Source organism: Anastrepha ludens, chromosome 3, assembly GCF_028408465.1.
Source record: "Anastrepha ludens isolate Willacy chromosome 3, idAnaLude1.1, whole genome shotgun sequence".
NCBI classification, from domain to species: domain Eukaryota; kingdom Metazoa; phylum Arthropoda; class Insecta; order Diptera; family Tephritidae; genus Anastrepha; species Anastrepha ludens.
This window is the reverse complement of record NC_071499.1, coordinates 123,969,626-123,983,448: the sequence shown is the minus strand read 5'-3', so window position 1 is coordinate 123,983,448 and position 13,823 is coordinate 123,969,626. Positions and strand designations below refer to the sequence as shown.

At 36.4% G+C, this 13,823-nt stretch overlaps 2 protein-coding genes across 6 annotated transcripts in view; both read right to left on the bottom strand.

The window, feature by feature from the left end:
* LOC128858998 (optomotor-blind protein) overlaps nucleotides 1-13,823 on the bottom strand; it is a 72,593-nt gene that overhangs the window by 53,317 nt on the left and 5,453 nt on the right. For 3 of the 4 annotated variants that reach the window (XM_054095646.1, XM_054095649.1, XM_054095648.1), the window contains exon 1: nucleotides 3,521-3,585. The exons of the other annotated variant lie outside the window; for it this stretch is intronic. The gene's annotated coding sequence lies outside the window, so the exon portion shown is untranslated. Of the gene's footprint in view, nucleotides 1-3,520; nucleotides 3,586-13,823 lie in introns of those variants that run through there. 4 annotated transcript variants of the gene reach the window in all.
* LOC128858999 (T-box transcription factor TBX3-like) overlaps nucleotides 3,579-13,823 on the bottom strand; it is a 100,235-nt gene continuing 89,990 nt past the window's right edge. Inside the window, exon 3 of one of the 2 annotated variants that reach the window (XM_054095650.1) lies at nucleotides 3,579-3,670. In XM_054095650.1, coding sequence (XP_053951625.1) covers nucleotides 3,638-3,670 — 33 coding nt within the window. In that variant the 3' untranslated portion in view covers nucleotides 3,579-3,637. The remainder of the gene's footprint in view (nucleotides 3,671-13,823) is intronic. The other variant, XM_054095651.1, reaches the window with a different exon arrangement.

Here is a 13,823-nt window from a genome sequence, read left to right as displayed (position 1 = left end):
ACCTTCAAATTTATTCACTGCAGGGCCAGAAGAGCAACTGACTGCTTTGAACTTTTGACTGCTGATTATTGACTATTTTGTACCGACAGCTGACTACCTTATTGCCAGCTACCCGAATACGCCGTTAAGTTTGCACATGGCCACTATTGAACCTCTGCTGCTCTGCTGAAAAAATATGTCTCATAATCAAGCCAAAAACCAAACACGCAGCTCGCAGCTCATTCAAACATTCCGTTCGAGGTGTGAGGTAAATTGCAAAGCACCAAATTTGTGGGAAAATTATACAAATGCCGCTTTGAAATCAAAACTATTTTGAATTTTAAATTACTTAAAAACAAAAGACGCATATGCGGTCGTAAACTTAGTTCAGAAGCGAATTAGTAGCTGGCGCGATTGATGCTATTGGTGAACCACAAGCATACACACACACACACACAGACATATGCAGCTTTGGAGGCAAGTGCTAGGCATAAATTAGATGATGCGACAAAGGTGGTCTGAAAACAGTAAAAAGTACAACAACAGATATAAAAAAGAAAAACAATAATAATGGAAGTCGATAATTATAAAACCGGAGAAATAGAAAATAAGAAGAAACCGATTTTAATAAAGAAGATGTTAATAAACTGATGTGTCTGTGGTGACCATAATGAAGTGTTATGCATAAAAATTGTGTTGACTATTTATGTAAAGAGTATAATTTTGGGATTAACAGAAGGCAATAGCGAAGTAGATAAGATATGAAGCACATAAAAAATAGTGAAAGGTAAATTGAGTTGGTTGGTTGCTTGGTTGGTAGGTTAGTTAGGCTTCTGATATGCAGAGAGATAAGGCTTGTGTACCACAAATTCAATAATGGATTTCTCACCTTGAATAGCTATATAACCTGCACATTCCCTGATAAAAGTTAAAACTTAATTAAAAATCGTATCTCTCAAGATTATGACTTGACATTCGGCACAGCCACAAGCGGAACTTTCTCAAGCCAGAGTAAGCATGCAACCATAAAATACCAGCCGGTTCGGGTTCTCACGGATACTAAGTGGGCGCTGAGCTAATAGTGGGCTCAATTGTACGCAAAATCATTTATTTAGTAGCTTTAGAGAGCAGTTAAAGCTAAAGTGCATTCAGCAACTCCTGTGCTAATGCCTGGCTAACCTTTTTCAAAATAGTTTAAGAAAGTGTTGAGACGCAGTGAGGAGATTGGATTCGTCAAAAGCGCGGGATGGTTGAAGGTAAACGTTGAGATAGTAAAGCAGAAATTTGGAGAATTGGAAATACCGATGTCGTTAAACTAAACTATACTCAAGTAGGCACAAAATGAATCACTCTATCAGCAGATCTACAATTTTTAAATTTATTTTTTTTTTCTTTAATCTAAATAACAATGGAGCAAATAAAGACGCAGAAATAAAAACCTATAAAAGAGATATAAAAAAAATTAAAAAAAACATTAAGAAAAGTAAAAATTTAAGAAAAAAATTGTTTTATAAATTTTTCAAATGTAATATACATATATTTTTTTAATTTTTAAACATATTTTTTTAATTCAAATCACAATGGAGCAAATAAAACCTTAGAAAAAAAAATAAATATTGTATATTATATGTAAAATATATATGAAAAATAGTAAGATTTGCAGCACACCTTTTTTTTAATTTTTCAAGTTAAATTTTTTTTTAATTTTTAAAATTCAAATCACAATCGAGCCAATAAAAACAGAAATAAAAAAAATTATATACATGTCATAAAGATATAGAAAGAAAAAGATTTAAAAATATATATAAAAGAACGAAAATTCAAAAACAAATTTAGTCTTTAGTTTTTAGAATTTAAACGTTTTTATTTTTAAATTATATTATTAAAGCAATTTTTTTTTAATTCCAATAACAATGGAGCAAATAAAGACATAGAAATTAAAAAATTTAAAAAAGTTTAAAAAAAAATATATATAATATATAAAAAAAATATATAAAAGAACTAAAATTTAAAGACAAATTTCGTTTTTAATTTTTCACATTTAAATTTCTTTTATGTCTAAATTTTTAAAACAATATTTTTAAATTCAACTCACAATGGAGCAAATAAAGACATAGAAATAAGAACAACTATATAAAAAATATATAAAAAAACTAAAATTTGAAGAAATTTTTTTTTTTAATTTTTTAATATTTAAATTTTTTTAGTTTTAAAATTTTTAAAACATTTTTTTTAATTCAAGTCACAATGGAGCAAATAAAAAAAATGTATATACAATATATAAAAAGTTTAAAAAAATTGATAAAAAAAATTTTAAGACAAATTTTTTTTAAGTTTAATATTTTTTTTAAATTTTTATGTTTTTAAAACAATATTTATTGAAATTCAAATCACAGTGGGCAAATAAAGGCATAAAGACATTTAGTCGCATAGAAATAAAAAACAAAAAAACAATTATAACAAATATATAAAAAAAAACTAAAGTTTTATTTTGGCTCGCCGCTTCTTTCCTTCAAACTTTTCCTAACCCGACCCCATCTGGGATGCGCGCGCATGCGGTCAATAATTGTTACTGCAGCAGCATTCCTCAAGTGAATTATGGTGAATGTTTTATGCTCCCATATAGACCAACAACAACAAGCCTTTTAGAACACTGAAGTCAAAACCGGAAACAAAATAGCCCCAACTTCTTCTTTGAACGCTTAAAGATGAGTATTTTGAAATGTTAACGCTTCAACGAAGGCGCAGGAAAACAAGTTTCAGCATTTTCGCTCGCAATGCTATCCTCATTCAAACAGAAACTAATATATGTGCATATGTATGTATGTATGTATGTAGGTGTTTATTAAATTCCATATTTCTACATCTAAGTGTAGGAAATTCTAGCAGTAGTCTGACAGACGTTACCTATACACACACATATGCATATAAAAGTCATTCTTACGCTTTATTCTTCTTCTTCTACGAATCCAAAGCAAAACTAAACATTTAATAAGTGCGGGAATTCTTGCATGCCATATTTGAAAAATATAATCAATTAGAAAAGAGGATAAATAAAAATAAATAACACGCGCTGTCAAATCAAGTATTCGCATGCTATGTTCACTCAAAACAAACACTCACACACACGCACACACACACGTGAAAATGCATGTGGACACACATGCACTCCCATTTAAGTACAGCACCGCCGACAAAGTATCAACGGTGGCAGTGCGTCGCGTTGCGTTGACGAGTGCGCACTTGGTGCTAAGTACAGTAGGAGTGGGTAAGTGCGTACTACACAAGTGGCTATGAACGAGTAAGTAACCGTATGTACATAAAAGTACCGCACAACCAAAACCAACACACACACAAACAAAGGCTCGTGTTACAAGTATTCTGCTGCACAACATTCTCAACTAATAAATAAAAATAATCATAAAATAATGGAATGGAATAGAATGAAATTGCAGAGCTTGTTTAGTTAGCGAGCAACTGCTGCTCCATATATGCGCTGCATGCGTCAGGCAACTTGTCAGCCACATTAGTAGGTACCCACTTCTGATTAATAGGTAAGGCGGTAAGTGAGTCGTCGTCGTATGGTTGGTTGGCAGGTCAGCTAGAGAAGTAGCGCTTTGTGAAATTTATGGCTCCTCGCAACGGTCATTTGTCACAATTACGCGACCAAATTGTCAGCAACAATACAACTCTGCGGAAAAAAAGTGGAAAAAAATTTGAAAAAAAAGAAATTGAAAAAAGAAAAAAAAAATCACAATAGGCGACAATTGAGTTGTGACGGCGACTTGCACGCATTTGCGTCGTTCAAGCAATCGTAAAGCGACTGTAAAGTGTGAAAAAAAGAGAAGTTAGTGAGAAAATGTCAACAAATCTATTAAACAACGCGGATTCGTTACGGAGTGAGAGAACTTTGAAGAGGTTAGCCGTGTTGCCTAGCTAAGACAGAACACTCGGTGGCCCTAAGGCCCGTATCAGGTATCACAGCATTTATTTTCCATCCCCTAGCTAAGTCGCTAAACCTTTCTGATCTCTTTAAGGAGGTAACTAGTCTAGAAGGCGGCCGCCGTAGCCAGGAATGGGTAGGTTCCAATCTTCGTGCATTTCCGGTGGCCCCTCGGCAGGTAATGACAAACCTCCGAGTGTATTTCTGCCATGAAAAATCTCTACATAAAAACCATTTGCCGTTCGAAGCCAGCTTAAAACGCGCGCCAATTAATTCTCAACAGATTTATGAAACAGTTTGGGGACATGTCTGGTGTTAGAAATTAACGAGCCGTATTTTAGCAGCTCAGCAGCAGCAAGAGGCATCTTCCTACAGGTGGCCATTCGTATGAGGTCCCCACGGTCCTTAATACTAACTGTCTTGACGCAAAATAGGCACAGATTTTTTTAAACTGGTGGGTACATTGGACGATGGTTCCACATGTAGAAGTCCACACACGTGGGGAAAGTCTCTTATTCCCATGCACTTGGTAGTGGCCAGGACGATTCTTCTTCATACGGCCCAAACTGCTTACAACTTGAATATCCTCTGCGTGGCTCCCGAACATCCGTTTGAGAGGGAGCTAATGAGAGAAGGCGAAGTATCCCAGGAAATCTGGTTGAGCGCTGGGTTTGGGCTTCGTCAAAATCCTTCCCCAATGAAAACGACAACAAAGAAGCAGAAGAGGTGGATACATTTTTTAATTCTAATTTTTTTAAATTTTTGGTTTATACTTTTTTATGTTTTTAATTATATTTTGTAATATGTTTTTCTATTTTTTTTAATTTGTTTAGTTTTTTTCTTAATATTCTTTTTTATTTACCAAAAACAAAATAGTTTTCTATCTTCTTACTTTTTTTGTTTTTTTTTTGTATTTTTAAACGTAACCTAACGTACCTCTTGGAACGCCATGACCTGCTCTATGAGATGTTTGCCAGCCAGCGCCACTGGTCTATGGCCGGCTACTCAATTTAGTGGCAAGAACTATAGACAGAAATGCTTAGAATTTCACGTGGGTTTGTACAAAGTGCCGCACCATGACTAAAAGCTTCAAAATTTTATAATTTTTTTTTTTTTTTTTTTTTTTTTTGTTTCTGTTTTTGTGTGAATTCTAAATTTTGCGCCAACTTTTTAAAATCACTTCCCCGGGCTCAAATCGTTTTGCTGCACATATCGATTTCTTATTGTTTTCTGTGCTTTGCTGTTCCTGTTTGTGGCACACACAAACACCCGCATGCTGCAGACCTGCCACGCTAACTGGCGCTTGTTGCAACACGGAAAAATTTGTTGCCATAGCCGCTGCATTGGCTAAGTGGAAATGGCAACGGCGCCGATTTGCCTTTCAAATTCACTTTGGCCGAACAACAAATCGTGTGGCAGCAACTCACTGAATGTATTTAGTTGCCACAGCTGCCGGCTACTGGCTGCCGACTATGCATGCCATAGTTACAAGCAACTACTGTCTGCCACAGGCAATTTCTAACAGTTTTACTTCATGCCACATGCAACTAAGCATTCGTTTGCGCGTTTATTTGTTTGGCTGTGTGTCTGTTTGTTTGCTTGTTTGCTTTTGTGATTGGTTGTTTTTGTGGTATTTTTGGTCATTTGCATATGCGTCACTAATGAGGCATGTTGTACGTATCAGCTGAGTTGGTGGTTGCGCATGCGCGCCTGCAACATGAATATTGGCTGAGCGCGCTCACTGGCGATGGCCGGCGGCGCCACCAAAACACCGCCGACAGCTAAGTAATATAGCTACGAGGCTGCGGAGGTTGGACGATATAAAACCGAATCAAAACTAGAATTGTTGGAAAAATTTGCAAAAAATGCACAGCATGCAAAATTTAGTAGCTGCTATTAGGCGTGTTGCAACAACGGCAATAACAATAACAAACACAGTGCTGTGCATAGCAGCGCTCCAAAAGGACAGACAACCAATGAGCCATCAATTTTAATTCGTTCAACTTGGTTGGCTGACTGGTGGGTTGGTTGGTTGGCTGACAGTTATGGTGACTACCGAATAACAACAATGCCACTTACAAGCACAACAACAACTAACACGACTACTAATATCAACGTTACCGCCTTCACCTTAAATGGCAGCTTTGCATCCAATTTCGCTATTTTTCTCCTTGTTTTTGTTGCTTTGCTTTCGCCTCATTTATTGTTCTACTAGCTACACCATGTTTGTTGTTATTGCCGCTCAACACAAAATCATGCAGCCATAAAATGTTGCAACAAATCGCTGCATTTGTAAAATTTGCAAATTTACAAAACCAACAACAAATCAGGTAAATCGAGCGCGAGCCAACTGCGAGCTGCGGTTGTAGAAAAAAATGCGGAAGGTAAGCACCCACGCGGGCGGCATGCCAAGGGGGTGAGTAAATATAATGAATCTGCTGGGTATGCGAGCGGTAGGGGCAAGGCGCGTACACACCATTGCCAATCAATAGGCGGCTCATGCTTGCGCTTGACTGGAAGCATTGAAGCGGCGCTTCGACACTTGAAGGCAAAATTGCAAAAATTCTGCATTGAGGCGCATATTGATGCATTGAGCGACTGCAGCACGGCATGGCATGGAGGTGCATGAATGCGCGCACATCGGTAAGAGTGCTCGATAGGGCTGCGCATTATTGGAGTATCATTTACATTGCCATAGTTTGTTAGCTGTAATTGCTGGGCACAAGTGAAGCGTGAAGACGGAAATGAAGTTAAATCAAATTTTGGTATTGTTTAATTATTTTTGCTTGCTTTTTTTCCAATCTACAAAAGCGGAAAATATTTATGGGTTTTTTGTGTTTTTTAAGTTAATTGAGATGAAACTATTTAAAAATATTTTCGATTTTTCATTGAATTTTCACAGGCGTTTACGACAAATGAATAAATTATAAAAAAAAAATTTTAAAAAATATTACATCACACAAATATTTTTTTTCGCAAAAAGCACACTTTAGTAAAGTATTTTATGTGATTTATTTTTTTAACGAAAATTCTTAATGTCACTGAGCTTTATTACAAAAAAAAAATTAATTTCAAAAAATGTTCATACTTTTATTTTATCCATATACGGAAGGCTGGGTTAACAACAATAAACAAAAAATACATAAAAAGCAAATACAACTAATTCGATTTTTGCATGTTTTTATTTATTTGCCGAATTTTTGACTGGCCGAAAAATAATTTCATTACTTCAAAAACTGAAAATTTATATTCAATAAATAAAATCTTAAAAAAGATATTTGAAATTTATTTTACGCAAGTACGCAAATTTATTTTCGACATTTTTCAGAAATTATTACAGGGTTCACAAGTTCATTTGAAAATGTCGAATTGCTTCCAATTTTTATTTTTTTAATTCTTTTTCCAATTTTTATTATCTATTTTTTTTAATTTTTATTTTTATCAATAAAATGACTCAAAAATACTTTAAAAATGTTTCCATAAATTTTCACATATACTGGAATGTGTTAAAAAATCGAAAAATGGGTCTAGTTGGCAAATTTATTTTCTATAGATAAAATTTAAACTTTTTTTATATTTTTGAAAAATTATTACAGAGTTCGCAAGTTTACTTAAAAATGTCGAATTTTTTCCAATTGTTATTATTATTATTTTTTTTTTTTCTACCAAGAAAATATTGGAAGAATACTTTTTAAAATTTTCAAAAAATTTTCACATGCAGTTTGTTAAAAAATCAAAAAATGGTTATTCAATCATGAAAATTTATTCTCTGCAGATAAAATATAAAATTGTTTTTAATATTTTTTTGAAATTTTCTCAAAATTCGCAACTTTATTTTAACATGTGGAATTTTTTTCCAACTTTTTACCACCAATAAAAATGGTGAAAAATACTTTGAAAATTTTTGAATAAATTGTCACATGCATTGCGAATTTTTTTCCAATTTTTATTATCTATTTTTACCTATTTTTTTATTTTCCACCAATAAAATGTCTGAAAAATATTTTTTAATTTTTTTTTGCTACAAGTTTTTAAAATATCGAATTTTTACCAAATTTTATTTACCGCGTATTTTTCCTCGAATTATCTATTTTTTCCTTTGTTTTATTTTCTACCAATCAAATTTGTGAAAAATATTTGTTAAAAATTTGCTAGAAAATCGAAAAATTGTTTTCCAAGTACGCAAATTTATTTTCTGCAGCTCAAATATTAATTTTTGTTATATTTTTCAGAAATTTTCACAGAATTCACCAGTTCATTTAAAAATTTCGAGTTTTTCTTCCAATTTTCGCAAATTTAGTTTCTGAAATTTTTAACTTTAAAAATTTCAAAAGTCAATTCTTCATTTCATGCCTAAATTCCATAGCCATTAAAGCATTTAAATCAGTTTCAATTCAGCAACAAAAACTCTTACAGGGACAAGTCTAGTGGCCGAACCACTCATAATAATGCTAGGAAAAAATATATAATAGGAAATGCCATTCACGCCACAAGTGCGGAATAAATTTTGCACCACTCTCACTCAGCTATAAATTTACGTAAATATCATACAAAATGTGTACTACTACCCGCGAGACGAACAGCCAACTCATTGACCACCAAGGAAGTCGCAGATTGTGCTGCTGCCAAAGACTGACTAAATACACACATACACGCACACATATAAATGTATTACATCACACACACATTTCATGTGTCCATCTTCACTTCCAGCGCTATCAGCCCATACTCACTTACTGAGTTGCAGCAATGCTGATAGCCAAAGTGGCAGCGGTTGCAACACTCTCAGCGTACGGTGGCAATCGCCTGATTGCATGAGACTGCCGATCGACGATGCCGCTGAGTGAGCGTGAGTAAGCGCTGATAAAGGTGTTTGCCGCACCGGCGACATTAGCGCCCGCATACACGACGATACAAACACCACAGAGCAGCCAGGCAGGCAGGCAGGCAGTAAGTCAGGCAGATAGTTTAAAGAGATAGCTAGCTTGAATGCCAGGCCAAAGGTGGCAGCACCTTCAGCGACGCACACACACACTTGAATGTATGCATTCGTAATGACCGCACACAGCCACCCCAGCCAACAACGGCGGCGGCGGCGGCATAACTTCAAAAGCAGCCATATTCGAACGACATTCGTACCGCTTGGTTGTGGCGTTGGTGACGGTGATGGTGAGGATAGCCCCTCGCCATCATCAGTGTTTCGGTAGCTGCTGCTTGTGGACATTAATCGATAACACTTGAGTATATTTTCATGTAGCAAGGCGAGCCATTAAGCGATTGTACAGTGCGACAGGCATTTATTGCCACCGACGGCGCAGTGGCTGCTGTTTGCTTTTGTTGTACGCTCATCTTTGCTGCTATTATTTTTATTGTGCTGGGCAAAGTGCGAAATAACATCAAACTGCTGCTGTGGATTTGTGGCATAAACGTCTTGTGGCATGCGATGCGCGAGCGTATGGTTGCCAAAGAGGAGGAAATAGGGTTGCGTATTGGGGTTCTTGGGTTGTACACTTTTGATATTTTTTCCAGGTGCAGCTCCTTGATGTACCTGGGCGTGAGCTACAAGCGAGTTTCAGACTTAATCAGAAACTTTACAACTTTGTTTGGTGATTTTCCTGGTCAACTGGTTCATTCATGATGAATTCGTGGAAGTCTCTTAAGGAAGGAGGCATGAAGCCGTTGATATCTAGTCGCTAAGCTGAGCAATTTTTTATTTGTTTCTTCTTGATCCCACACTAATACTTTACGACTCATGAGTCTCTTAAGAAAGTCTCTTAAGGAAGTATCTTAACGAAGGAAAATACAATTTTTTTAATATTTATCGCCTTTGATTCCAAGACTAGCACTCTGCGGCTAATGAGTATTTTAAGGAAGAAAATATGAAGCCCAACGGCTTCTAGTCGCTATGCTGAGAATTCAGAATATTTGTGTCTCCTTTCAGTACTTACCTCATCGATCGCAATCTATCGGTTTGCATGTGTCTACCTTACGACTATTTTGATATCTTCTGACTTCCAATAACACTAGTCTACAAGGAAAAGTATCCGAAATAATTTAAACTAATATCTGCTTCTCTGTCCATGCAAAATTCGGATTGATAACTAAAATTAATTTATTAGTTTGAGTTTTCGAGATATCCTAACCTAAAAGTGCAAAAAACCCCATTTTTGCCCATATTTGAGGTTATGTAGCATTGCAGATGTTTTCTTTCACCAAAATTAAAGGATGGCATCTTTAAACACAATCCTTCTTTTTTCAAATGGCGTTTTGTTTGCTCAAATATCATTTTTTTTCGCAGAGATATCGCATTTTGAAATTTTCATGTTTCGAAATTTTCCTACACCTGAAAATCGATTAAGATAACATAGACATGATATATTCGATTACTAATTTTCTTGAATTGAGTCTTATTTTTCTTAAAATTTTGTCTCACACCATAAGTGTGCTGACTCACCACATCCCTACACTATCTAACCTTTGGGTACCGAGTCACACACAGCCCTAACCCCTAGAAACCACCCCTATCATACCGCGAGCAGGCTAACCCACATAACCGCAAGCAGGCTTTCCCACAAACTCCAAATTTACATACTATTAATCCATATATTTCAGGCCCTCAAACCCAAGAAAATTAGTAAGCGACTATATCATGTCTATGTTATCTTAATCGATTTTCAGGTGTAGGAAAATTTCGAAACATGAAAATTTCAAAATGCGATATCTCTGCGAAAAAAAATGATATTTGAGCAAACAAAACGCCATTTGAAAAAAGAAGGATTGTATTTAAAGATGTCATCCTTTAATTTTGGTGAAAGAAAACATCTGCAAGGCTACATAACCTCAAATATGGGCAAAAATGGTGTTTTTTGCACTTTTAGGTTAGGATATCTCGAAAACTCAAACTAATAGAGCAATTCTGAGGCCAGATTTGGATTCAGCGCATCATAAACCTTCGGAAATATATAGTCTGGTTTCTGGGTCTGAATGTTGGTTAAATTTTGTCGGCCTGTGTAATTCATCTCGTTCCATGAGCTCAACTTGTTTTTAAGGTCTCTGGCTCTCCTTATTGATCATCATTCTTCCCGGAATCTCGTCTCATCCTAATTATATTATTGATTATTTCGTTCGTAATTACGTTACAAGCCCTGTAGTTTCGAACTCTTCGTAAACCCTGTACAGTTCTTTCACTTAGTGATTCTCTAACCCACCCTAGACTAAGAAGTAAGTATAGTGTAACTCTTCGCTCTACTTCTTCGACAAGATTGGTTCTGCATTATGAGCGCAGCTCCAAAAAAATTACGGTAATTAAACCTCACTGAAGAGTCGTCTTCCTAATTTGTGCCTATTTTTCAAGTTTCTTAGAAAGTTTACTGTTATTCCTTGATCTCTTACAGATCTATTGTTTCTTCACTGTCTCGAAAGATAAAAGCGAAAGCACCAATCAACTGTTGTTTAGTCAGAGAGATGATGACTCCATCACAGATTTGATGTTTCCTTCGTTGCTTCAAAAGCTCAGTCCTATTGAGTAGTGCGCGATCGTTAGTAAATTTCTCTGGAATAGATTGAAGGCATTGATGCAACTTAGCGTGGAATATTCATACCTTCTTCATGACTCGTCGACTTTTTAAATGCCAACTTTAGCCCGCTTTTGTGATAAGTAAGCTTCTTAAACTGATCTGCCAGGAATAGACATAGGTCACCGCTAAGTTGTAGATGGATGCAGTCATTGCTACTTCAGGTTTTTAGTACTGCATTGTGGGCACTTTGATTAAGACACTCATTCCGATTGGATGATGAGTGGCGGAAAATGAATGGCTTTGAAATTTTCTGACGGAAAAAGGCTCAAAACTCTTCAGCAGTATTGTAAGCTTTGATATTCCGTCGTTGGCGTATTTAGAGAGAAATTTACTGCGATTGATGTACCAATAGTACCACACCGTGTACCACTAAAGTGTCATTTTGAATGCGTAGCAAGCAGTAAAGAGTGAACTTCTTTCGTAGACTATATGCAAGACTCAACTGAAGCATGGCAATGTTTGTTGATATTTTGAAACTCAGTGCCGATTGTGTAGTAAACAACCAAAAGAGATCTTTTGTCTACAAACGATTCCCAGCTTCCGGCAAATCAACGGTCTCCTCACATTGCATGGGCTTTAGCTGAACACTCGGTCGCCTATTGGCTGATAAATTACAATTCGTTTAGTGAGACTGGTTGATCGAGCTAAAAGCTCTTCCACGGATTGTTCATAGTTGTTTCATTTAGCTATGGGAGATTAGGTTTCTACAGTTCATTTGTCGACCTTTGCTTCCCAGCCAGCGGCTTTTCAACTAGAGTATTCAGCCAAAAAGGTAGCACTTTGAAGTGGCAAGAGTCGGTTAGAAGTTCTTAATATCAAGCGCGTCTTGCTTCGAGAATGGAAATTGAATAATCTCTGCACGGCAAGTCTCCTTAACTTCAATCACGAAGAAACGAACGCTGATTTGAAAGAATTTCCCATTTCTGGGAAAGCTTTCCTTCCTATGCAAGTCTCTATAACTTTAGCCACGAGATTTCAAGTTCTTTTTCAGCAGCTTTCGCATACTCTGATAAATATTTTCTTGATTTATAAACATCTGTGACATCCGTTGTGAACTTTCTTTCTGTTGCTTCTGTTAAGAGTTCTTGCCTGCTCCATGAAAAAATAAGTCTTCCTGTAAATCTTTTCCACGTCTTTTCCTAAGGAAGACTCTTTTTTTACCCAAGCTTGCAGCTCTCTACATGACTCTCTACGTCTAACTTTAATGATTGAATTAATGGACCCGCATCACCTCGACCCTAATTCGCATTGCGTGTGTCGCAGCTACTAAGCTTAGTTCTCCTCCTTTTGTTGGCACCGAAACCAGCATTTTAAAGTAGCAATGCCAATGCGGAGAGAAGTCAGGCGGGCCAGGAGATTAGGGGCAATCAAAACGCACGAAAGAGTCCAAGTGGCTGTGTGGCTCTGTGGCTGATTACCAAAACAGTGGCAATACAAACGAAATGACGATTTGCCACTTTAAAATCGTCAACACACAAGCAGGTGTGAGAAGAGCAGGAGCAGCAAGTGAGTTCAGCTGTGGTGGGATGTGAGAGGTTAAGCGGTTGTGGCCCAACAAAAAAGCAACAGCAAACACCTTGAATTGGCATTGCAGTAGCCGGCCAAGTAATGCGCGCACGTCGTCGGGTGCTAATGACAGTGAAGCGCTACTGTGTGGCGGCGACACCGTTCAGTGCGGCACATTGCTGTGTTGTTGTTATCGTTGATTGGTGCACCTTTGCTTCTTTTTTTTTCTTCTCTGGTTTTGTTTTTTTGTTATACGTTTTTGAAGTGCTTGCTGGTGTCGGTATTTGTGGCAAATTATTGCCGGGACAAATTTATTTATATAACGACGCACAGAAAAGTTACAGAGCGCACAAGAAGCGATGGCACAGAGAATCGGAAAACGGTTGTATGTTGTTGTGTTGTGTGGTGTCTGTGGGTCCCTGGTGGTGTAGAGGAAATGCACATTTTAATTTTTATAAAATTTTTGCTTTTGTTTTTGTCATTTAATTTGAATATTTTTGCGGTAGTTACCACACTTGTAACAAGTGTTAACAACAACATCGGAGGTGTGTGGAGGCAAGTGAAAACACCCAGAACGTTGCACGTTGCAAAACATTGGGGTGTGTGGCTTACGGTGTGCGAGTGCAGTGCAAAAATGCAATAAAAATCAAATCAATTAGGAAATGAATTTGAATTCGTTTTTGCTTTGGCCCAGACGGTGGTGAATGGTGAGGCCAAAATTTTTTTTTTCCAAAGGTGGTAAAGAAGTTTATGTTGTGTATTTTTTTAAATCAAATAAAATAAAGTTGGTCAACTAAAACCTAAAACCTAAAATTTTG